This window comes from Perissodus microlepis, chromosome 7 (assembly GCF_051167445.1).
Source record: "Perissodus microlepis isolate ML-2025 ecotype Zambia chromosome 7, ASM5116744v1, whole genome shotgun sequence".
Lineage (NCBI taxonomy): Eukaryota > Metazoa > Chordata > Actinopteri > Cichliformes > Cichlidae > Perissodus > Perissodus microlepis.
Window position 1 is genome coordinate 28,167,675 of NC_140467.1, and position 26,578 is coordinate 28,194,252.

General features: G+C 41.1%; 1 protein-coding gene across 1 annotated transcript; it reads right to left on the reverse strand.

The window, feature by feature from the left end:
• LOC146383277 (NACHT, LRR and PYD domains-containing protein 3-like) lies at window positions 1–25,734 on the reverse strand. The gene is made up of 6 exons (XM_084932439.1): window positions 25,461–25,734; window positions 8,161–9,699; window positions 7,067–7,073; window positions 6,818–6,991; window positions 1,460–3,177; window positions 1–1,194 (listed from the first exon to the last, which is right to left on the reverse strand). The coding sequence occupies exons 1-5, from the start codon at window positions 25,732–25,734 to the stop codon at window positions 1,926–1,928; spliced, it is 3,246 nt and encodes a 1,081-aa protein (XP_084788565.1). The 3' UTR covers window positions 1–1,194; window positions 1,460–1,925.
• Window positions 25,735–26,578: the final 844 nt, after the last annotated feature.

Genomic DNA, 26,578 nt, shown 5'->3' on the forward strand with positions numbered 1-26,578 from the left:
ACAAAATTTGGACATGGTGAGTTGAAAATACTTTAAAATATATAAAGACCAATTGCTACAGGGACATTTGAACTGAAGTGTATCCTTCTGTCTTAGGAGAGTTCACTGGCTACTTGCTTGGTGATAGGGGGTATCCATGTTTACCCTATTTGCTTACCCCTTACCCTGACCCTGAACCGGGCCCACAGCAGCGATATAATCTGGCTCATTGCAGGACAAGAGCCAGAGTTGAAATGACTATCGGAATGCTTAAGGCCCGGTTCCAGTGCCTTCAAAGACTCAGGGTCACCCCAGAAAGGGCATGTGACATTATTGTGGCATGTGTGATTCTTCACAACATTGCCACAATTAGAGGAGAACACTGTCCTTCTGAACCAAACATCAGCAGTGATCCAAACCATGAACATCCTGACCCTCCCACGGACATACAAGATGGAAGAGCAGTCAGAGACACCATATGTCACAATCATTTCCTTTGACCCATCACCTCAACATGTTGAAAGAAGAATAAACAGATTTTTTGTTCAACTGGCTTTATTGGTCGCCTGTATTTCCTGTACACAAAGTATTAATAAGTATATTATTATGTTGTTCAAACACTGAAATAATTCGTCCATCTCTGACCACTTCACCCACCCTTAACTGATGTTCCAGCAGTAAAATCTCAATCTTGGTCTTTTGGATCTGCTGCTTGAAGTGTTCCATTTCCAAGTCGCATTTTTTTATTTTCTTGATCAAATAGGTCTTGTACAGCTGCTTTACAGGGAGCTATTGAAACACAGAAAATAGCATTGACATTCATAGTACATGCCTACTTAGGTTGGTTGTAAATCAGTGCTGAACATCTTACTGAGGAAAGGTTTGTTGGAGAAGTGGCTGGACCCTCTTCCTCTTCATTTCCATCATCACTCTGTTAGAGACATAGAAAGTCCATGGTTTTATTATAGTACCACATTTTATTCAATTGTTATATTTTCCATTGTAAGATGTAAACCTCATAAAGTGTCTCTGTTGCTTCCTCCTCTGTAACAGCTGTCAATGTTTCTTCATTATTTTCCTGTAGTAAAGAAATTAACAACATTGCTGTTCTACTGTAAACTCATATAATCTGTGGAGTATTAAGAGTACTCACAACTGCATGTTGGTCTGGCTCAACAGGAGGCTGCACCAGATGCAGTACACCATCACCATCAACTGATAGAATATGAGGTTTATACAGGTCACTTATAACTTACAAGGGACCAAATGGCAATTAACAAACATATACCAATCACCTTACACTTCATTGTCATTATGCTCTCAAAGACAACCAAGACTGAGGGAAGGCAAAATCAGTAGGAAAATAACTTCACTACAAAATAATTCATTATGGTAAAGAGTTTATCAAATGAATGAGTAGCACTGCAAAGGTGACTGTGAAGAAAGGATGTATGCACATCATGTATTATTTTGAATTTACCTCTTATGTAGGCACTTGTGTCTTGCGGGGTTATTGACTCAGAGGATGTCCCCGCAGAGATGCCTTCAGCCACTGGGCGCCCACTGTTTTGGCTGAGGGCCAACTGCTCAGCCTCTGTGAGTGGTGGTGGTGGAGGACCCCCACCTGTTTTTCGGGCCTCCGCTTTTTTTCTGTTGGCTATAACGGGTCACATTTGAGCATACAGAGTAAGCAAATAAAAGTTTGGAAACATACTTGGCAATGCTTCATCTATTGCTTTGCGTTTGTGTGTGAGCCCTGTCAAAAACCTGTCAATTACGCTAGCATTGTCCAAGCGTTCTTTTTTTTTTTTTTTCATACCGCCCCACCCGCCCCTGCAATGGCTCTGCACTCACCCCTAGGGGGCGGGCCCCACACTTTGGGAACCTCTGTGTTAAGGTATTAAAAAATATCACACTGTTAAAAAACAAATGAATGTGAACCTTCTTCAGTCCATTTTTAAATATTTTCCCAGCTGCTGTTTGAACCGCAGAGCTGCTCTGGTTCCTTCATCCACTCTGCTTCTCATCTCCTCCAGTTTCTGGACCTTCTCTGTGTTTCCTTTCTCCTTCATCTTCTCAATCAGGAAGTCCAAGTGGACAATGGAAGACGCTGAATCAGCTTTCAGAGCTTGCTCATCCAGTTTGACAACAAGTTTGTAGGACTCATTTAATAACTGTGACTCCTCTGCTGTCTGTTGGATAATTTCCTTTTCAGGGTTTTCCAAAAGATTCTCTGTTCTTTTCCTATAATTTTTCTTTTTCTTCAAACCTTCTGGAAACTGTTTCAGTTCAGTCAGGCCACATCTATCTTTCAGATTTTGGATGCAGGTCGTCAGTCTGATTCGTTCATTCAGAACTTCCACAGTTATCATCAGTCTTTGAGCTGTAGCTTTTTCCAGAAAGGCTGTGAACTCTCTCATTCCTCTCTCTGTTACTGTCCATGCAAATTCCAAACTAATTTCATTTTCCTCTGTTCGCTCTTCATGCTGGCAGCTATTAAACAGGAAGTGAACAGGCTGATTCTTCTCATTTTTGGCACATTTAATGTTTGCTGCTTCAAGAGCTCGAAAAGCATTTTTAGGACGTCTTCCATCTGAGTGTGTGATCAGAGCTACAACATTTTTCTCCATGTTTTCTCCAAACAGAGACATCACTGAATCAAAGACATTTATCGCTCGGTCACTCAGTCGATAATCTGACATTTTCATCACCAATCCCAGTGCATGAACTTCATGAACTCCATTATCTGATCCGAACAAGTCCAATAATCGCTGACTGATGATGTCATGTTTAATCCCTCTGGTGTCTCCATATCCAGGAGTATCGATGATGGTCAGAGAGTAGGGAAGAGTTTTATCTTCAAAACCAAAGATCTCGTACACGATCACATCTAATGTCTGACTTTCTGCCTGACTTTTCTTCTCCTCCTCTACGATCTGAAACCAGACTTCATCCTCCCACTTCACTCCCATGCTGTAGTTAAACAGAGAGTTGATCAGAGTAGATTTTCCTGCTTCTGTTTCACCTACAAGTAAAATAGTTTTATTTGGCTTGTTTGGATTTTTTTCACCAACAGTCATTCTTGTCAGAGTTCCAAACTTCTGTTTTTTTGTTCTCAGCTGGTAAACAGCAGGAGGTCCTGAACGGGTCAGATCACTGTTGGAGATGATGTCCTTGTACTTTGAGATGTTATTTGTCCTGCATAAAAAGAGAGTTTCAATCAGAAGCTACAATCGAAGTACAATGTTTTTGAGTAGTCATGTCTGTGCCTCTCATATTATCTGTATTACTTGCAGGATTTTAAGGCACCTGTATTTCAGTACTGTGTGAAATTACAGCTGCTGTTAGTGATGTGTCGGTCACGAACGAAACGGCTCTTAGAGTCGGCTCTTTGAAGTGAACGACGCGAACCAGCTCCTTATTGGGAGCCGTGTTTTTTTTCTTTCTCTCACACTCTCTCTCGCTCTTTTTTCACTTCACTCCGCACGCGAGCCTTGTGCTTGCGCTGAGCAGAGGGGGGAGGGGCGGTAGTTAAACTCGCAGTAGCACAGGAACAGAGCGGCAGGGAAAGAGAGAGAAAAAGAGCCAGGGACAACAACAAGGGACAAATCGTCACATTAGAAAGGTATGGTAACAGTGTTGCCAACTTAGCGACTTTGTCGCTATATTTTTCAGACTCCTTTAGTGACTGCGGTAATGCAGTCATCTAGCCATCACAATTTGCCTTTTTGTTAAGCCCGCTCAAACCCTAACACTTGCTCATTTTTTCCTGCTTCTAACATCAGATTTGAAAAGGAAATTTTCACTTGCTCTACTAACAGTACTGATGGGATTTCCGGCTCTTTTTAGAGAACCAGCTCTTTTGGCTCCCAACCGACTCTTCAGGTTGTTTTGTTGCTTTAATTAATTTATTATTAACAATAATATAAAATTATGCACAAAAGGAATTACTAATGTAAATAAAAAAGTGGTTTTATTTATATATGTTTATATATAAATATAGGCGGTGGCCCCTAGAGACAAAGCACGTACAAACTCCAAAACACATTTCTAGCGTTAACTGAACTTCCAAAACAGAGCTACCTAGATCACTTAAATTACACAATTGAAAGCATATGTGTATTGTTTGTGTATTTATACACAAGCACTCATATATATTCAAATAATTAAAAGAAAAATGTTCATTTAGAAGGAGTCCTATCGGGCTTGGTTAGCCTGTGGAACTACGGAGGCAGCTGACAAGGTATCGACAGGCCAAGCGGAATGCGGCTCGGGCAGTGGCTGAAGCAAAAACTTGGGTGTGGGAGGAGTTCGGAGAGGCCATGGAAAAAGACTTTCAGACTGCCTCAAAGAGATTCTGGCAAACCGTCAGGCGTCTCAGGAGGGGAAAGGGGTGCTCTACCTGCACTGTGTATAGTGCTGGCGGAGCGCTGCTGACTTCGACTGAGAAAATTGTCAGGCGGTGGAAGGAATACTTCGAGGACCTCCTTAATACCACTGACGAAGCAGAGTCTGGGGATGAGGGGAATGACCCGCCAATTTCCGGAGGCGAGGTCACTGAGGCAGTTAAACAACTCCTTGGTGGCAGAGCCCCTGGTGTTGATGAGGTCCGCCCCGAGTTCCTGAAGGCTCTGGACGTTGTAGGGCTGTCCTGGTTGACATGCCTCTACAATGTTGCGTGGAGATCAGGGGCAGAAGAAGGGGGACCGGAGGGTGTGTTCCAACTACAGGGGGATCACACTCCTCAGCCTCCCTGGGAAAGTCTATGCCAGGGTGCTGGAAAGGAGAGTTTGTCCGCTAGTCGAACCTCGGATACAGGATGAACAATGCGGTTTTTGTCCTGGTCGCGGAACACTGGACCAGCTCTTTATCCTCTCAAGGATACTTGAGGGTGCATAGGAGTTTGCCCAACCAGTCTACATGTGTTTTGTGAACTTGGAGAAGGCATTCGACCGTGTCCCTCGGGGTGTCCTGTCGGAGGTGCTGCGGGAGTATGAGGTGTCTGGCCCATTACTACGGGCCATTCGATCCCTATACAACCATTGCAAGAGCTTGGTTTGCATTGCCAGCAATAAGTCGGACTCGTTCCCGGTGGGTGATGGGCTCCGCCAGGGCTGCCCTTTGTCACCGATTCTGTTCATAATTTTTATGGACAGGATTTCTAGGCGCAGCCAAGGGGCGGAGGGCTTTCGCTTCGGTGGCCTCAGAATCTCATCTCTGCTTTTCGCGGATGTGTTGGTAGTGACCGAAAGAACAAGATCGCGGATACAAGCGGCGGAAATGAGCTTCCTCCGAAGGGTGACTGGCCTTTCCCTTAGAGATAGGGTGAGAAGTTCAGCCATCCGGGAGGGGCTCAGAGTAGAGCCGCTGCTCCTCCACATCGAAAGGAGCCAGGTGGTTCGGGCATCTGACAAGGATGCCTCCTGGGCGCCTCCTGGGTGAGGTGTTCCGGGCATGTTCCACCGGGAGGAGGCCCTGGGGCAGACCCAGGACACGCTGGAGAGATTATATCTCTCGGCTGGCCCGGGAACGCCTTGGTGTTCCCCCGGATAAGCTGGAGGAGGTGGCTGGGGAGAGGGAGGTCTGGGCTTCTCTGCTTAGGCTGCTGCCCCTGCGACCCGGCCCCGGAAAAAGCGGATGAAGATGGATGGATGGATGTTCATTTACCTGTTGCTACCACACACCAAATCTGGTCATTGGTACTTTCTGGCTTGTGTAGCCCATAGGTAACAAAAGCTCAACACTGCCCCTAGCATCCTGGAGCACTTCTGTTATCTTTTGTACATATTTTGGAGTTTGTACGTCCTTCGGGGCTTGTATGTGCTTCGGAGTTTGTACGTGCTATGGAGTTTTTACGTGTTTTGGAGTTTTTACGTGTTTTGGAGTTTGTACGTGTTTTGGAGTTCGTATGTGTTTTGGAGTTTGTACATCCTTTGTCTCTAGGGGCCACTGTAAATGTACTTTATTTATTCACTCCACATAAAATGTAATAAATAAATCATATAATACAAAAAACAACTATTCACATTTCAAGTTTTAACTATTTAAATTTTCATCTTTTTCCTTTTAAAGAAATTTAAAGTGAAACAACACAAAACACTGCAAACCACAACACAATTAAATATAAATTAAAATATGAAAACAAAAAGAACATGCATATTCTCTGTTATAAGGGCCTGCATGAATAACCTTTCTGAATCCTTTATCATGCGCAACTGAAAATAGTTGTGGATGATTACTATACCTTTCTAATGTGACGTTGTTGTCCCTGGCTCTCTTTCTCTCTCTTTCCCTCCAGCTCTGTTTCTGTGCTACTGCGAGTGTAACAACTGTCCCCCCCCCCCCCCCCCCCCCGCCCTCTTCCCAGTGTAAAGCAGCGGTCCCCAACCTTTTTTGCGCCACGGACCGGTTTATGCCCGACAATATTTTCACGGACCGGCCTTTAAGGTGTCGCGGATAAATACAACAAAATAAAACTAGTACCGGTACCGAAAAAAAAAAGATTTATTCATAACACACGTGAAAAGCCCAGGAAAAAAAGTTAACGATAAAAACGATAACAAAATAACGCTGAAAACCGATAAAAACCCTGAAAACCATACATTTCACACCTGAGCCTCAACTCTCGCGGCCCGGTACCAAACGACTCACGGACCGGTTACTCAGCCTTAAACAGAGCAGCAGATATAACAACACATTACAATCCATTTATGAAATATTTGTGGTAAACAATCAGTAACATTTACTTGCCGTACATGTTGCCATAGTGCCATATGTTCTAATGCTAATAATCTAATGCAGCAGTGTTAATCTTCTGATTAAACAGCTGAATCCTGACCTCAGAGTTTCCAGTTTACAGTGTGGACTCTTCAATCCAGCTGAGAGAAGCTTCATGCCTGAATCCTGGAGCTTATTGTTACTCAGGTCCAACTCTCTTAGATTGCAGGACTTGGAGCTGAGAAGGGAACATAGAGGTTCACAGCTTCTCTCTGACAGATTACAGCAATTCAGCCTTTAAAACAGAAACAGAAGGAATGTAAAAAAAAAAACACAACTCATCACACACACACACACTCATGTAGCCAACTGAGGAACTAAACAAAAATTTCACACAGATGTTAATGATACACTCGATACAGATGGAATGTAAATGTAATATGAGTAAAAGCAGAAAGCAATATTTTCCAAATCATTTACTGATTAAATTAAATTAAAAAATAGTAAGACAACATATCAAATATTGGATCCAGGACATGTTATTATTTTTTGAAGTCAGGTATTGTGTTCCAGTTATGAAGCATGTGTACTTAAACATTTAAAATTTCTTTGCTGAACCTTCTGTCAGTAACTGTTGGCCTCCTCCTGAATCCTCCAAAGTGTATTTGGAATGTGTGATTAATCAGATTTGTCAGTATGTTAAAAAAAAAAAAACTGTAGTCAGATTTGAAAGTGCTGTGATCTGGAGATGTGTAGAGCTATAAAAATTATTTAACCCTGAGCTCAGCCTCACAGGATCATGCTTTCAACCTGCATACCACTTTCAGTGGATGAGTATCACCATGTGGTGGTAGTACCCTATAATTTAAAGAGTGACTTTGGTCAGCTGCTAATGTTGATTTTGCTGATGCAAAGTAGACTGAAATGAACAGACTACAATAGACTGTTGATGATTTATGCAAGTATGTGTTTACATTTCTTTCATTAGTTGTCAAAAATAGCTAATATCATAGCTATGTTAGATATTATGATATCATAGCTATATATGTAACATTATAGTAATTGTGCTTACTCTGCTTATGGTTTACCTGGCAAACGCATATGTCAAGAGGCAGTAATAAGATAAATGAACCAGTTAGTTCAAAACCCCTCTGTATAGGAGCTACTGTGTTGATGATTTTTATATATTTCCATTCCCATTTAGTGCCTATATGTTTTGGAATTTGCATGTATTTGCATACAAGTAATAATGTGTTCAATCTGCCTTGTTGTTTTTCTGACATTTGTCAGGACTTTCTGATTCCTGATTGGTTTGGAAGTTGTTCTATTGAAGTGTGCCAAGAGTAAATGTGCTGCTAAGAAAATTATTCATCTCATGCTTGCTGCTTCTCTTAGTTGAGAGAGCATTAGTACCATATAACTTGGTCTGACAAACCTGACAGTTTGCAGTTTACAGTGTGGATTATTGAGTTCCAAGTTCTACTATTAGCTTAATGGTCTGTGAGCTACTTCTTGTTTGCAGCAGGTCTTGTAATAGAGGTTTGTTGGTCTGCTGTGAAAGGCCCAGGAGGAAGCGAAGGAACAAGTCCAGATGTCCATCCAGACTCTTTATGGCTTTGTCAACAGTTTTACTGTAGATTTCTGGTATATGTGTTTGGCTGAAAACATTTCCAGGTATCTTCAAACAAGTCTGTGATGGAGCCAAATTGTCTTCAGTGATAATGTCTGAGACCACAAACAGAGCAGCCAAAAACTCCACTACACTCTGATGGACAAAGCTGAACACTTTTTTCCTGCCCTTCTTCAGCTGATGATCCTCTTTAAAGAACCAGAAGAATGCATTTGAAAGCTTTAAGGGTTCTGTGAAAGTGCTTGCATCCTCTGTTAGTTCTTCACTGAAGATCAGGCAGCTTTTCTCCAGCTGGTTAAAAGCCAGTTTTCCAATCATTTTAATGCACTCAAGGCTTTTTTCTGGGCCATATTTTTGCTTCAAATTTCTGATCTGAACATTCAGGAACTCTGTGTAAACCTCAGTCAGGGTCTCCAGCAGATCTCCTCTCTCTTTGCTCTTCAATACCTCCTGCAAAACTGTAGCAGTGCTCCAGCAGTAGACCGGGATGTGGCACATGAAGTGGAGGCTTGGTGATGACTTGATGTGGGAGATGATCCTGCTGACCTTCTCCTCATCTCTGAATCTCTTCCTGAAGTACTCCTCCCTCTGTAGCTCCGTAAACCCTCTGACCTCAGTTACCATATCAATAAAATCAGCAGAGATTGCTTCTCCAGGCCATGTGGTCATCCAGATACGAGCGGAGGGAAGCAGGCAACCTGTGATGAGGTTTGTCAGCAGCACATCCACTGAGGTGGACTTGGTCACATCGACAGGTATTTTTTCTGTGGCAGTGAAGTTCAGCTGAAGGCAACTCTCATTCAGTCCATCCAACACAAACAGAAGTTTGTATTCACTCTTTTCAAAGTCTGAGTTTCCTGATGTCTGCAGTGTTGTGAAGATGCTGTTAAGCTCCTCCTCTTTGATGTGCACACTTTCAGGGATACACATGTGGATGAGTTTGGCAAAGCTGTACTCTTTGTCCTTTTGCAAATTCAACTCATTAAACATGAAGGGAAATAACAGATCTACATCCTGATTGGTTCTTTTTTCAGCCCAATCCAAAACAAACTTGTGCACCAGGAAGGTTTTACCACTTCCTGCTTCCCCAGCAGTCAGCACAGTTCTTATATTCTTTTTAATGCCAGAAGGGTGTGTGAAGATGTTGCTAATTTCAGTTCCTGCAGGCCTTCCAGAGGCCATTTCAATCTGCCTGAAGTGACTGGTGGTGTGTGTTTCTCCTCCAGCTGTGATGTACAGATCAGTGTAGATGTCATCCAGGTTCTTTTCATCTTTCTTTGATGTCCATCCTTCTTGTTTGCACATAAACCTGACCTGAAGGTTTGACTGAAGCTGTTCTTTGTAACGTGTTATGGGCCGTGGAGACTTCACATCTGTATGTGTGAAGAGAAAAGTTATTAGAAAGGCAAATGAAGTCACGCTCAGATATCTAATTTTTACATGCGCATGGGCGGTCAGTCCGATCTGCTCTGCTGTCAAAGTGTGCACAACAGATGTGACAGAAAAACCGCCCAGGGCTCTCAGCGCATTCTTTATTTATACTCCAAGTGAGCTTTCAAGGAAGTAGGAGTGGTATGTTCAGTATACAAAAACGTTTCCATAATAGGAGAAACCTTTAGCTTGTCTGTTGAAATAGGAGATAGCTTGGTATGTATAGAAACTTAAACATTTCCTTAAAAGGAGAGTGAGAGAGGGGGGTGACCGTTAACTCAGGATGTAGTATGTATGTCACCGCATTCCTCTACACATCTGGTTCCACTTTCCTTTCCTGTGGTGGTTCCAACTCACAAGCTCTCCTATCTTAAATGAAGCTACAACTAAACAATAATCACAAAACTAAAAAATCTCTTATCATTCCCTCCTGTTTGTAGCGATTTTAAGAAAATACATCAATGTGTTTCAGACACAGACCCTACATTGTGAGTGCTTTCGGTCTGGTCGTCATAAAATGTGTATCATTCAAACATAATCATTCATCACATTAGTTTCATACTCATCGTCTTCTCCTTCTTCCTCGTCTGGCACAGTAACATATGCAACAAGAGATTGAGATATCATTCTTGATACCATTCCTCTTACACAGGGGATAATGCATGTAGTAAAGATACAAAACATAATAAGTATTAGGCCAATAAACATTAAAACCTTAAACATCAGTGTTCTCCATGAGCCGCTCATAAACCAATTCCACCAATTACTTTGTAAATTTGCCCAATCGGTTACCTGTGCCTGTTTAACGTTTCTAAGTAATTGTAGAGCATTTGTCATATTATCAGAATGCACATTGTCTGGAATATATGTACAACAAGTTATATTAAACAAAACACAGTCCGCGCTTTTCTGCCAAGATCATGTCCAGGGCAACTCGGTGTTGCATAACAGTTATTCTTATGGCATCAATTTCCTGATTTTGCTCTTTGTTGATGCTGGTCGATGCATTTAAAAACAGTCCAAAACTATAGTCCAATAGTCAGGAGGTTGCTGTGGTTTAGGACAATTCCTGAATATTGATAACCTAAACTGGCAAAGCTTGCTGCTCATGTCACTTGAATCATGTTCATAAGTCTGCCATATAATGTAGCATGCTGTGTTGTAGCAGGCATGTGTGAGCATATATAACAATCTTTGTCTTCTTTGCGATTATATATGTATCTTCTGAGAATTGTACTTCCTGTGGTCTTCTGTTCAAAACGGTTTTACATACTCCTGTATCACATAACATCTGCACTGGTTTGCTATTAACATATACTGTCAGTGTAGGTTTGCCTTTTACTTCAGACACTAATTGATAGACAGTAAATACTTCTGCGTCACTTTTATCATTTTCATTTGGCTTTTTCTCATTTAGTCATTCATTTGAATATTGCCGTTTGTCTGTTTTATGTCTGCAATCTCTGGCGAAATGCCCTTCCTTGCCACAATTCCAGCACGTATTATCTCTTTCTTCACTTCTTTCGCGTAAGTCTGTCTGTCTTACATATCTCTGGCCCTTTCCTCTAAATCCTCCTCTGTCCCTGTCTGTTACCTCTCCACCTTCTCCACCTTCCCCTGCGGGATGGCCGTATCTGGGGTTTAGTACTGCTATCATGGGAAAAATGCCGGGAGGACCAGGTGGATCAACATCACCTCCCATATCTCCTCCGTAGCGATCTTTTCCTATTATTATTATTATTATTTTTTTTTTTTTTTTTTTTTTTTTTTTTTTTTGTGGATTTTCACCTAGTGCTATTTTATCTAACATGTTTTGTGCCTCTGCATAAGGACCAGGTTGAGGTCTGAACGGATCACAGGATTGTTTAAGGGGGGTCGCAGCAGCGGAAGTGGGGGCTGGTTTCACAGCAGCAGAAGTGGGGGTCGGCCTCGCAGCAGCGAGTGGAGCATATGGTGGGGGGTCTAATACCTCTGCCTTTTCTTTCTTCTTTTCTTGTTTCTTTTGTTTATTCTCACATCGTCTATCTGCCTCTCTCTTCCATGCTTGGAAATATTCTAATTCTTACGTGCGTTTTCCTTCTTTCTTTATTTTGTCTCTCCTATTTCTTTCAGTAATGCTTCTTTAAGTTGTATTAATGCAGATGGGCTACATTCTCATTTAGTCTTTTTAGAATTTCTCCATCTTTGCACACTAATTTGTCCGGCGCCTGGACACTTTTTTCCTAACCACTGTTCGTCAACAGTAAACTTAGTGGGCTGATTACCCATTAAAACAGAACTGCAGAGCCTTCTCTGGTATTAGACTTAAAGAGTGGTTACTGACTACGCCCTTCTACTCCACTCTAATTAGTGGAGCGGTGTCAGTTTTATCAGGCGGAACTCAACCGTTCTCTTTTGTCACCAGTACTTCAGCTACTGACAGGAAATAAAATGACAATAACAATGAGAGTGATTCAGCAGCGTATTTGTGCTGTTTAAATCAATTCACTCTCAACACACAGAAAACACAAACATTTAAACAGACATTTCACACAATCGCGCAGACCTTTTCGGAAGGCCAGTCCTAAAGCTTTTATTTTGAAAATCCTTTCGGCGGATCAGTCCAACGCTTTTATTTTGAAAATCCGTTCGGTGGATTACCCCAACGCTTTTATTTTGAAAATCCGTTCGGTGGATCACCCCAACGCGTTTATTTTGAAAATCCGTTCGGTGGATCACCCCAACGCGTTTATTTTGAAAATCCGTTCGGTGGATCACCCCAGCGCTTTTACAAATCCGTGCAGTGGATTAGCCTAATTACACCCTTTCGGCGGGTGAGACCAAAGTTCGTTTTACGTGAGTGTAAATGAGTGACTTCCTTTACCTTCCCAAGATTCTCTGGCTATGTTGAAAGTCAGCCACTGGATCCCAGCGTCGTGGACCACTTGATAAAACACTGGCCAGGAATCGAATTTTAGCGTCCCTGGACTTTTTCACTCCTACCTAGAGGACAGATTTCAGTGCAGCTTTCCACGACGGCAGGACACAGCGGCCGATGCTTCCTCTCCGGCTCGGAGGACCAAGAAAATGTGAAGAGAAAAGTTATTAGAAAGGCAAATGAAGTCACACTCAGATATCTAATTTTTACATGCGCATGGGCGGTCAGTCCGATCTGCTCTGCTGTCAAAGTGCGCACAACAGATGTGACAGAAAAACCGCCCAGGGCTCTCAGCGCATTCTTTATTTATACTCCAAGTGAGCTTTCAAGGAAGTGGGAGTGGTATGTTCAGTATACAAAAACGTTTCCATAATAGGAGAAACCTTTAGCTTGTCTGTTGAAATAGGAGATAGCTTGGTATGTATAGAAACTTAAACATTTCCTTAAAAGGAGAGTGAGAGAGGGGGGTGACCGTTAACTCAGGATGTAGTATGTATGTCACCGCATTCCTCTACACATCTGGTTCCACTTTCCTTTCCTGTGGTGGTTCCAACTCACAAGCTCTCCTATCTTAAATGAAGCTACAACTAAACAATAATCACAAAACTAAAAAATCTCTTATCAGTATGACATGAACATGTAAAGAACAAAGTTTTAAACTTCCATTCCACGCAGACTTAATAAGTAAAAATCGTTGTGTTTTATTTAAATAAATCTGTCAGTGCCAGTTTCAGTAACATAGCATATTTCATTATGTGTAAATCAATGTGCCTACCAAAAGATAAAAAAACATTTTAAAAAACTGAGGGTCTACAGTGTCTTAAGGCGATTAAAAAGTTAACATATACACTGTTACGGATTCAAATATTGGGGATGGATACAAGAGGAAAAACCACAATAACAACACTGGTCCGGCCGGGTTGAGTCAAACGATGATTTTAATGATCACACGCGTGGGAGATGGACACCGTACGCAGACAGCATCAGATCTCAAAATGGTGGAGCATTGATCAAACTCTTATAGCCTCTAGTGGCCCCCACCTAATCATAAAAGCCTAAACATTCACATTCTTTCTCTCACACGGCGCCTAAGCTACAACCTTGGCTCCCTGTTTATCTGCTCCTGCTGAGATGGGGCAGAAAACCTCTCCAGTATGTTCTGTTCTCTTCTAATCAGACAAATAAGGCGATGACTTTCTGCGAACACTATTTCTTATAACTCAGCAGTATAATGCATCATAAAACAATATCATTCATTCACAATCAATCAGCAGTCTAATGTAATGCAAATCAGTTTAACAAATGCAAGAGTTATCACCTTCTTCTAATTCAGGAGAATAATGCAAACTAAAACTACATAATAATTCACAATCTTTAATTAAGGGTCTAACATGGCATAAAATAATATTATAATCTCACAGTCCCCCTGTTGTGCTCTTTAGAATAAAGAGTTCACCTACACCCTGTAATCCAGTGTGGCCGGGTTCACTTCTCCTTACCCCTCAGGCCCTTTGTCCCCCTGTTGGGCGAACCATATGTTATATGACCTCTGAGTTTGCGCAGTCCAGATGCAAGAGAAACTATTATTACAACAGTAGCAGGTACAGATGACACTCCCCAGTTCTCCCCAGGTCTCCCACAGCTTTATTTGGTGCTACCTTATACCCTTCAGACATACTCAGACTAGAACCTCTGTCCAAGGAGCTTTTAGCCTTTATTTTATTGCTGCAGCTACCAGTGTCTTCCAGTCGGGTGATCCTGTGCTCTTCTTTCTTCAACCTCAGGGGTTAGACAACCCTTCAGTCGTTGCACAGATCAGGGGATTATTCTGCCCCGATTTCAAACAACGATCTGTGTATCCTCGGGTCCTGTGTATCCTGTGTATCCTCCAGAAGAAGGAACAGGAACGTGTCCCCCTTTTGACCAAGAGCCTTTCGAACCTTGTTGGTCTGGTGTTCCTGGATTTCCGCCAACCCCTTCGTGGTTATTGCTGTGTTTATGGGATCCATCCTTTTGAGGTGACTAATCGGAGCCCAAACGCCATGACACTTGAACCCAGTTGGTGTCTTGGCAGTCACTGTGTCTGTCTCTGCTGCGAAGGATCCTCGTATATCTGTGACCTCGTCTGGTGTCTGTTCCTTTCTCTGTAAGGGACAGAAAACCAAAACACCTCTCTGCCTAGCCCTAATAATCTAATGTTGTTATCTACTGATCTTCTGGTGATGCAGAATTGGTTTAGAATATTCAGAATGTCCCAGGGACTTATTCTAATCATATCCTATGTGTGTGTAAGCGTGTTTGCATTTAGCCCTCTGCACTCAAAGTCAATACCTGCAATATATCAGTCCGGACCATCACGCCGAACGAAGCTTATGACCTTCAAAAGACCAAGTGCCAACTCATTATAAGCACATTTGCAAGGTGTGTCTGAAAATTATTAAAACCACCCATTCTAACAAAAGACATCAAAAACAAATTAAAAACAAATACTGATTTATGCTTCTCACTGATTCTCTAAAAAAGTCCGGAGACCTCTTGGGTCACTATTAGCTTAAGCTTTACCATACCTAAGTTATTAAAACACAAATGAAGTCATAAAAATGTTCATATAACCCTTGTTTGATGTTAAAACTCAACTTCCCCCCTTTTTTGACACATTCCAATGTGTCAAATCAACGGCGCTAGAAAATTAAAAGAAAAGGTTAGTGACCTCATATCTCAGAAAGTATCAGACTTTCTCCTATCCAGTGTCGTTGCTCCAGTCTTGTCATCCTGTGCCAGGGAATGAAATCAATTTAATTGGCATGTTAGATCTGTTCAACTCCTGGCTCCGCCCAGAGCCTGCGTCCGCAGAATTGCCAAGAAACAAAACCTGTAATAATATGAACTTCACTTGAATATGAACTTGTTGACTACTTTTGACATAGCAAAGCAAGATTCTCTCCTTCTCAAGGACAGGCACTGACTCCCACTTATCTCCTGGAGCCAACTGTCCCTGATGGAGACACAACATTGCAGCTACAAGGTTCTGCAGATTGTTAAGTTGATCTGTGTGTATTGCTCTGAATCAGGTATGTAATATTAAATGGATGTTGTTTAATCAACTGCCACTACTTAAAACTTAGCAAAAGATATAACTGAATAAAAGATCACAAAGAATAGCATGATATCAGTGTTATGTAAGCGCATGCGGCCTTCAATGCCCAAAGTCACTCCAGTCCATAGATCAGCCAAACATCGCGTTGACTGTAGCTTTTAACCCTTATTAACTTGAGCACAACACTATAATGAGCAACAAACTGCAATATGTATAAATATGATCATGGTTACACCTGCAATGAAAGATCATACAATTATTCTGGCACCTGTAAATAAAAGATTAACCTGAGATTATAACAATCACTGTAATACAAATGTTAATGTAATGTCAATAGCTTCAATAAATGATTAACACAATGCTTGTTATATGATTCTGATGTAACAATAATGCTGATGCTAAAATAACAGTAAAACACCCCCTTGTATCCCGTTTATACACTTCCCACATAAACGTTTATAAATGCCTCTTTTAAATTTTATTTCCCCCTTTTTTCCCTCACTGACCACAGCAGGGGAAACTTTGTTTTGATTCAGCCATGAATGCAGCTCACCTGATTCATCACTGAGCCCCACCGTCACTGGCATCTGACAGGGTGGCGCTGCATATTCTTCCTTTAATGTCACTATTTTCAATCTGTTAATTAGAGTGCTCAAACATGAAGTACACTACGTCCACAACAAGTCAATACAGCTGTAAATGTGGCCAATTATCAATCTATTACCAATCAACAACAAAAATAGCTTATATTTTATGCATGCTTTTAGTCAACCACTCACCCAGAGGATCTCCAATCCCAGAAAATTCCTTCTCCTCATTTAATGAGTCCGTCCTCCTTCCATGCTCTGGTAACTGGTCCATCCAGAGCCATATCATCTTGAAATATACATACAACCAGCCAAACCACACCTTGGTCACACCAACCCTTTTCTGCCCTGAAGATGTCCAACGCCATCTTAGTCTGGACCAGGGTTTTAATAGTTTTGCAATTTTCATTAGTTTTTATTTTGATTTAGTTTTGACTTCAGATTCTCAATTTTATATCAGTTGTAATTAGTTTTTACCAATTGTTTGCTAGTTTAGTTTAGATCTTATTTTATTTATTTATTTTTGAAAATCCTTAGTTTCAGTTTAGTTTTGATTAGCTTCAGTTGTGTTTGCAAAAATTAAGTGTAACAAAATCCCAGTTTCATCATATCAGTCATGCTCTTATGCTTATCCTTGGGTATTGAGACTATTAACTCTTGCAGTGACAGGTGTTCGTAATTTTCGTTCAATTGGATGGATAAACTTTTTGAAGGCAATTGACTCACACAGTTATGTAGATATCCCCGTCCTGTTGTCTCGGGATGCATCACGCTGCCTTGCCTGGGGTTAGCTTCTGTTTTCTGGGGATGAGGGTTGAGTGGGGGGGGGAGTGTGCTCCCTTACCTTTTCAAGGTAAGCTAGGTTAGCCTTCTTGTGTGAGCTTTTCAAGTGCACTTTAAGGTTTGTGGGATTTTTCCCTTTAGAACTGTCCCTCATAATTTGTCTCTTTCCACTACAAGACACTTGCTTTATCCAAAACACAGTCATATTCAAAGTAATCCCAAATTGGACTCTGGCGCTTTCTCCCGACTTTTCCTGACATGATTCTGCGCGTGGACGGAGCAGCAACACAGACGACTCGACTAACGTACTGCCACCTGCCGGCAAGAAAAAATCTGGAAACTAAACTTCATTTTCACCCTTGACTATTATAGGACACGCACACATCAATGAAAACTAAACACATTTTTGCTATCAATTCAGTTAATTTTAGTTAGTTTTGTGAACGCTCATTACAGTTTTAGTTAGTTTTCCTTTTTTTGTTTTTTCTTTATTTTTATTTCCATTAACAAAAATGTTTTTTCACCTCTAGTTTTCATTATTTCGTTTTCGTTAACGATAATAACCTTGGTCTGGACTGTCAAAGGTGACTTTAACGCTGACTGTTCCGACAATCCATTTTATAACATCCCCTGGTCCGATTAGCCAATCTCTGCACACTGGAATAAACATAATCAACATGGTCAATATTTTCCTGCATGTTATTTCACCATCTTATCGATTCCAATGCTCCATCCTTATGTGGTTTGCGATATTATGTTTATCCACTCTGTCTCTAAATGTTTGAAGAATTTTTCATGTTTGGGGTCAAATTTTAAGAATTTGACCATAAGTGAAATTTATGGTGTTATCACCCCCTTCGGGGCTTACCTTTCCCAGTTTTGATGATATTCCTCCCTATTCTTTGCAAGTACCCCCTTTTGGTGGCGAGAAACTGTTGGTGTGGTCAAGTGGGTGCTGTAAAAACAAAAGCTCAGGACAGAACAGTTATCAGTCATGTACTTACCCACAAAATTAGCATATAATGAATTTCATATTGATCCTCTGAGTGTAATGGTGCATTTTAATTTGAATTTCTCAAAGCTAAACACAATTTTTCTTTATTTTGCTCTTGTTCTTGCGCAGCACCACCCCTCAGCACATGCCCCTGTCGGTTATATCTCTACTTTTCTATATTATTGACTATTTCAATGAAAGGACCTAAATGACGGGGACCAGTGTTTATTGTTACATATCTCCATTTTGAATGTGACAAGTCTACCATTTCCCTGTTATCCATAGACATTAATAGAGGTTTTTTTGGCTGTTTTCCTCTATAAAAGTTAATTGACTCTTTACAGTGGCCTGCTATGGTTAATAATAACATGTTCAGTCATGAGTGAAATCAAACCTTTTCTTCACTTTAGCATTTAACATTCCCAACAATATAATGTGATACATTAATCGAAACAGAGCTACTAAAACACAATTTTCTTAATGCAAACATCAGTAACTCAAAATTAGCAACCAAAGGGTTCAGTCTGCAGTTCACACTCATGTGAAGCTACAGCCTCCCCCTTTAGTCTCTGTCATCCTTCTGTTCTTGCAAAAACAAAACAAAGCAAGACAAAACATCCACCCCTTCTTTTATAGGCTGGGTGAATTGTTTGTGGACATTTACTAATCCTAAAGTCGGCACCGTTTTTGTCTCAGTATCAAGTCAGTTAAAACTTTTAGTCGTCAGTCCATCACCGTCCAGTCACATGCATACATCCACACACATTCATACCATAAGTTGCTGATAATGGAGTCTCACGCGCAACCTATTCGAGCCTCCATCACCAGCAAGATGACGTCATCATTTTAAAGGAAAACCGTTCCTTGTTTTTTGACTGGATTGACTCGCTGCAATCCTTTTAGGCTCAGGACTTCTCATGTGATCAGTGTCCCATATAAGTGAATTTCTCCCAAGCCCATTATAATCATGGAGAAAAACACTTTGCGACTGTTTCCAGTAAGAATATTTTATAGCGCTTTAAAGTTCAATCTCTCAGGCCTGGATTAAAGAGCTGATTTGTTAAATCAGGAACTCACAAAATACCAAAATATCACCACCGGTGGATCACACCTCTCAGATGTTCTTATTTCAGTGCACTGTAACAAAAGCAAAAACAAACGTAACCAATAAAATACTCATATAATAACAAATACTGGGGCCCATTGCAAACATGTCCAAGCATAAAACCATCTTTCTCTCTCTTAGAGAAAGAAAACAATCCAAACCTCACTGATGAAATCAACCTAGTGTTAAGCAAAACCCAAAAATCAACCAAAACTTCACCAGAAAGTTTTTCTCCCTCCTGGGACAATTATTGTGTAGGAATACAGGGACCGTAACTCCTTTTTGCCCTGAAAAAATGTTGGATTTACTTGCTTCAATAGTGGACACTGGTTGCACACAAATGTTTTGCTTTGGCAGAAACTTAAACAACTGAGTTAAATCAACACAACCTTTTCATATTCAGTAAACCTGTGCATTTCGTGTTCATAAAACACGATTGAAACATGTTCGGATGGAGTAAGTTGAGCTCCTGGAATATTTTAATCCTTCACCATTCTGTCATTTTATTTCAACACTATTCAATAACTTTTATCCAAATACTACTTGGTCACTGAAATACTACATGTTGTCTTCATATAACATACGGTTCAACAAAGTCTAGATCCTGGTTACCATAAAAATTGAATGGGTCTACAACAACTACCATCCTCCTATCTTTATCCTGGTTGCAACAGGGCTGAGAAATAACCCTGAAGTAATAGGTTGCCAGGCAGGGTACACCCCGGACAGCTGACCAGTCTATCAGATAGAAACAAACAACCATTTACACTTACATTCATGGATAATTTGGAATCATCAATTAACCTAGCTCTAATAACTGCATGACTTTTCACTGTGGCAGGAAACCAGAATACCCAGAGAGAAACCACTGCAAACTAGCCAGACTGTGGATTTGCACCCAGGACCTTCTTACTGTCAAGCAACAGCACTAACCAGCATGCCAACAATGTGGGAAATACAGGAAAGCTATGATTTCCTGTATTTGATGTAGAATTCTTTTGTTCTTGCCCTTGACAGGTTAATCCACAATAAATAGCAATAGCATGCATGTGGTGTGTGTGTCGCTGTCTGCCTCTTATAACTCCAGTGATTTTCCTGTAGTTTGAAATCTTATGCGTTGTTGTGAATTCCGTGAGTTCAGCAACTAACCACTCTTATTAGATTGTATCGTATCATCTCAATGAGAACAAATTGAGTTGTTGAATTTCGTACAGATCTTTAAAGCCTGAGGCAATTGTGTTAAATACACGCGAGATGCTTACGTAAATCCAAGGGCTGGCCCCCTTTTTTTTCTTTTTTTTTCAGTGTGTTCCTCCTTCAATTAAATCTCAATCACAAAAATGTGGCGCTCCGAAATAAGGCTCACACCATTAATTCATCATTTTCACTCTGTACCACTGCTCCTTATCAGGCTGTGTGAAGCACAGTAAACAATTCAGTTGAGGCCTTGAGCCATAAACAGACATCACGCACAGACATTGTTTTCATCACCAAACTGCTTTAGACCTTGTCCCCTAAATCTACACAAATGCCCTCTGGGTGACATGAAATGCATTTAACCAATAAACAATCAATGGCTTCTTGTTGTTGTAACAGATTCTGAATTTGGATGTTTGTGTGCAGCATTTTGCGTGTCAGCATAAGCATTTGTTAGTAAAGCATTCTTCATTGCACAAGCGTGTGCATGTGTGTGTGTGTGGATCACTTCTCAGTGAATTGAACTAGCATTTCGATTTGTGTGCGTGTGTGTGTCATTTCTCAGTGAATTGACTTGGCGCATGTGTGTGTGTGTCAGTTCTCACTCAATCAACGAGTGCATATGTGTTCATATGTGTGTTTCTCTTCATTCTGAGTCAGTGTATGTAGATGTGTGTGTTTGTGTGTGTTTGTGTTCATCACTTTCCTGTTCTGGTGTTCTGGGTAAACCACGGCCTGAAGCGTGCCCTGGGGTCCTGCCCTCCTCCATTTCAGTCTGTTTGCATCCATTGGTGCTGCTGCTCAAAGTTCTGTCCATACTGGTTCTGGCCCCAATTGAGGCAGTCCTTTTCTCCAGTGTCCTGCATCTTCTCCTTGTCCAGCTCCTCCTTAACTTGACCCTTTTGCTTCTGTAGCTCCTTCAGGGCTTGCTCCTGCTGTTGGAGCTTCTTGTCCCGTCTGGTGACCTCCTGCTCCAGCAAGCTCTGGCCTGATTTCAAGTCCTGTGTCTGGGACTCCAAGCCTGACTGATGGGTTCAATTAGCAGCCAGCTCCTCCTGAGCCATGCTCAGTTTCTGCTCTGATGCCTTGAGCTCTTACTGAGGGCAGAAACCTCAGAGTCTTTTCCGTACACGTCAGATTGAAGTTTATTGATGTTTTCCTTGCTTTGCTCCACGGCCTTCTGTAGCTCTGCTGTTCGGCTCTTCTCAGAGGTCAGCTCCTGGCCGAGCCCCGACACCTGTGCCTTCAGCTTATTTTCTTCTTGTGCTTTTGTCCATTCTGAGGTGCCTCCTGACCTCAGTTACTCCTCCTGTCTCTGCCACGCCCTTTTTGCTGCCCGATCATCCGTGTTGGTCTGTCACTGTCCTGCACAGTTTTAATGCAGAGTTGTTAAGGTCAGCATTCTTTTGCTCGGCCTCACTTTTCATCCGGGCTTAATGGGCGTCTCGTCACAGCTCTGTCAGCTGAAGCTGTCTGGAAATCTCCCCCGTGTAGTGAAACGGGCCTTGGATTTAATGCTCTCCGTCTCCGCTGCATGAGATCGCTTTCCTGCAGCACTGTTGACATTTGCAGGTTGTTGTTGTGGGTCCAGCTGCTGTAGCATTTGGTCAGGGTCACATCAAAGATGGTAGAGGAGAGAGCAAAGATGGTAGAGGGGAGAGCAGGAGTCCAGGTCAGCCTCGGCAAAGCAGCCTGTAATCAAGCATAAAGAGAAAAAACAAAAACAAAACAAAACAAAAACAGACGAACAGGAAAATGATGTTGTTTTGGCTGTGTTATTCAGAGAGGGGAGAAACACCGGGCCAGGCCCTGTGTCAGCCTTCTCTCCCCCTTTTTTTTGTTTTTTCTCACTATATAATCAACTCATAACCCACCAAGCTGACAGGACAACACAGGTACATGTTAAAATTGTTAAGATCATGTTTAAAAGCCCATAAAAGGAATTTTCTTTCATTCAGTAATCACTTGTATTAATCAATCAGCAGAAAACATGTCACAATTTGAATCTTTTAACCACTAAATTTGTCGTGTCGTCACTGGTTGGTCAGACCAGTGTCTTTTTTTTTTGAAGTTAAGTTGTTGTCCTGCAACCCAGAGAGTTTATTTGTTAGTAGTGGATAAACTTTATCATTCAACAACAGGTGTATGTTAAGTTTTGCTGCTTTAACCTTGCTGGAAAATCTTCACGTGTTCATGAATGTAATAATTATAATAATAATAATAATGGATTGGATTTATATAGCGCTTTTCAAGGCACCCAAAGCTGTTTTTTCATTGCGTGTGTGTGCATTTGTAGGTGGGTTAATTTAACTTTTTTCTCAAACGAGGCATTCCTCTAACACGTGCCTTTCTCATATATTTCTTTGGTTGTGTGTGTGTTTTTATTTTGTTTCCCAAATTTTGATTTCCCACCTTAAATAACAGCATTCCATGTCTTCAGCCAGGAGTTAGAGCTTGCTTGTGAGATTCAGGGACACATGGTGCCAATAACAATTCAGCCAAAAACTTGCCTGAAAATTTCCAGTGATGGTAACCGATAACTGGAGGAGAAGATGTCCTTTAAGCTTCTTTTCCGGGTGGGGACAAAGCTGGGGTCAAGCTGTAAACTTTTGAGCCAAAGCTTGGCCTGTCTGTCAGGTTGAGAGAAATCCACCTGTATTAACACACTAAAATATTCACTTAGTATTTCTTTTCTGAAAACATCCACTCGCTTCATCTGCCTAGATTTTACTCTCTCTCTCTCTTGGTGCATACTTCACACAGTCAGGCAGTTGCCTTCTATGGGCATGCAAAGTTCCTGTCACACACACACAGCTGAAATTCGTGCTTGATCACACCCTATATTATGATCAAACCAACAGTAAATCAGATGTAACCGCTTATATTATTGAACTGAACCAAGAGTCACTTAAAAATCTTATAAATCCTGCTTCACACCACAAAACTGAAACAAATCACAGCTGTATTTATCACTCAATCTCACTCTGCCGACTGAAGTGCCGGTCTACATCATGCACGATTTGTCTCTTCTATATCAAAACCCAGCCAAACATTAAACATTCACCCTAGTCATTCAAAACCTTATTTGTAATATTATAATCAGCAAAATCAGCATTTCAATTACAGTCATGTATCATTGTTTGCAAATCCTAATTATAAAACTCAAAAACACGCTAAACAGGAAGCAAAAGTCCTCTGTGCGCTTCACAGCAGCCACCTCATTTGCATGTTCACACACCGTCTAAAAATAGCTCGCAGCGCTGCAGCGCGCTGTCGTCACACACAGTCTCACTCACAGTCTCTCACACAGCTCTATTATTTTACATTACAAAGACGTCTTATATTTACAATCACTGTCAGGCCTGGCAGCTTTAGCGCCTACACAATTTTGACAAATTTAAGTTAACGGGTCCAACCGAAGAAAGTCCAACTTTTTTGTAATCAATTAACCAGTATCAGCCTCTAACTGTATCTGGCCTCATCTCTAAAGTCCCTAACTCAATTTAACAGTGTCCAAAAAAGCGCAGATACCATTTAACACGGTAAGGAGCCTCTAACTCCTAGCTTATTCCAGGATGCCCCGTACCCCACAGTTAAGCCAAACTGAACTAACCCTGTTCGCCGACAGGTCAAGGTCGCGCGTCCACGGCCAGGAGGGAGCGTAACCTCCGGGCTATGCGCTTCTTAGCAGCCTCTAACTGCCGTTCTATAATAATTTATAACACTTTGAAACAACAGTCAGCACCCCAAAACAAGAGTCTGACTGAGGCAGGTGCAACCTAGTGGTCAATGGAGCCTCTAACTCACAACATGACCAACTCAGGTCCACCATATAACCAACGGAGCCTCTAACTCACTAAATGACCAATTCCCTATCAAACTACTTGGGCCTCTAACCCAATTTCTTAGCAGCCTCTAACTGCATTAATTTCTTAGCAGCCTCTAACTGCATTAGTTTCTTAGCAGCCTCTAACTGCATTAATTTCTTAGCAGCCTCTAACTGCATTAGTTTCTTAGCAGCCTCTAACTGCTTTAACTTCTTAGCAGCCTCTAACTGCTTAGCAGCCTCTAACTGCTTTAACTCATGAGATTTTTCATCAAAATCAAAACAGACATCTACCAGTAATTTCAGTGAGTAGACTTTAATTTAATCATGTCCAATTTGGCACACTTTGGAAATAGATTCAACAGGTAGTGCCTTACCTTTGTATAAGCTGGCTTATGCCCACTCACGTCAGACCACTGGCTTGTGCCTGTCCGTTCGACAACCTCGGACCGTCCAAACCTCCAACTTCCACCCCAATACCACAGGACGAGCCCCCAAACTGTTACGGATTCAAATATTGGGGATGGATACAAGAGGAAAAACCACAATAACAACACTGGTCCGGCCGGGTTGAGTCAAACGATGATTTTAATGATCACACGCGTGGGAGATGGACACCGTACGCAGACAGCATCAGATCTCAAAATGGTGGAGCATTGATCAAACTCTTATAGCCTCTAGTGGCCCCCACCTAATCATAAAAGCCTAAACATTCACATTCTTTCTCTCACACGGCGCCTAAGCTACGACCTTGGCTCCCTGTTTATCTGCTCCTGCTGAGATGGGGCAGAAAACCTCTCCAGTATGTTCTGTTCTCTTCTAATCAGACAAATAAGGCGATGACTTTCTGCAAACAGTATTTCTTATAACTCAGCAGTATAATACATCATAAAACAATATCATTCATTCACAATCAATCAGCAGTTTAATGTAATGCAAATCAGTTTAACAAATGCAAGAGTTATCACCTTCTTCTAATTCAGGAGAATAATGCAAACTAAAACTACATAATAATTCACAATCTTTAATTAAGGGTCTAACATGGCATAAAATAATATTATAATCTCAGAACACATAAATCCACTCTTTGCATTTTCAGATTGAAGTTATCCGCCTGTCACCTGCAAAATCAGCCGTAAAGACCAGTCTGATCCTGAGTGATAACCAGACGACATGTGTGGTTCTCCAGCAGTTTACCTTGTGCTGTTGTGCTGATGGTTGATAATCGCTCCGTCAGATCATTTCTGCTGATCTTTGTTAAAGTTTTCTTCACCACCTCCAAAGACTGCTGACTGTAGGTCTGTACTATCTTATTTACTGTTTCTGTCCTCTTTACATTCTCCAGATGACTCTTTGGGATAAATGGGAGGCCATCCAGGTTGTGTGGCTGCTCCAAATACCACTTGAAGTCACTGAATTCTTCATCTCCCAACTCTTCCAGTGTCCTCAAAAGCAGCTCTTTACTGGTCATTGTTTCCTCCTGAACAAAGATTATTTAAAAAAAAAAAACCAGTTTCACTCATATGTAGGATCACTTTTAAACCTGCAGTTTTCTGCATGTATCCTAAACTGCTGTTTTATAAAAAACAAAAACAATAAATACTTGAAAACTGGAAGAAACCATGTGTTTGTAAATAAGCTATTAAATTAGAACATTTATGATGCCTATAAAAAGTATATCGCTCCCCTTGGACAGAGTTAAAGTCAAAATATATACAGCAGGTTACACTGTACAGTGAAATTCAGAAATGTTGCCAGTCACCTTTTAACACACAAAAATATTATAAAAATTCTAATAAAATAACAATTAAGAAATTTACAACAGAAAGTGCAAGAAATAAATGTGACAAAAACAAAATGAGTGAGTTACAGTGAGCACTATTTCTACCACTAGATGTCTATTGATTGCAGATTACAGTAAATTGAGTTCTGCTTTTTTACCCCTACCAATTAAAGCATGGTCCTAATACTGTTTGTCGCAAAAACACACAAACAAATAAATAAACAAAAACATTTAGGAATAAATAAGGACAAAATTGATACAATCTACTAAATATTTTGTGGTAAATGTTTCAGACTGGATCCGCTGGATCCTTTGTCATAAGTATTTCTATAACAATGATGCTGAGTTGTTCAGAGTAGGCTGAACTTTTCTGTCGGTAAGCGCTCCAGTTAGCTAGTGTTAGTGAAACTGTCTATGAAATGTTATTGTTGGACTCGGACACTTAGTGAATAAACTGTCATACGATGTGACAGGTGACATAATGTCAGCCTATAACCACAGACAGCTACTCACAATAACTGACTGTGACAAT

Excerpts from the sequence above, each read along its gene's own strand:
- LOC146383277 (XM_084932439.1), bottom strand. The coding sequence starts at position 25,734 with ATGACCAGTAAAGAGCTGCTTTTGAGGACACTGGAAGAGTTGGGAGAT. Across the intron at positions 9,700-25,460 it reads CATCAGCACAACAGCACAAG|ATGTGAAGTCTCCACGGCCC; the intron begins GTAAACTGCTGG and ends TCACACATACAG. Across the intron at positions 3,178-6,817 it reads TGTAAACTGGAAACTCTGAG|GACAAATAACATCTCAAAGT; the intron begins GTCAGGATTCAG and ends CTTTTTATGCAG.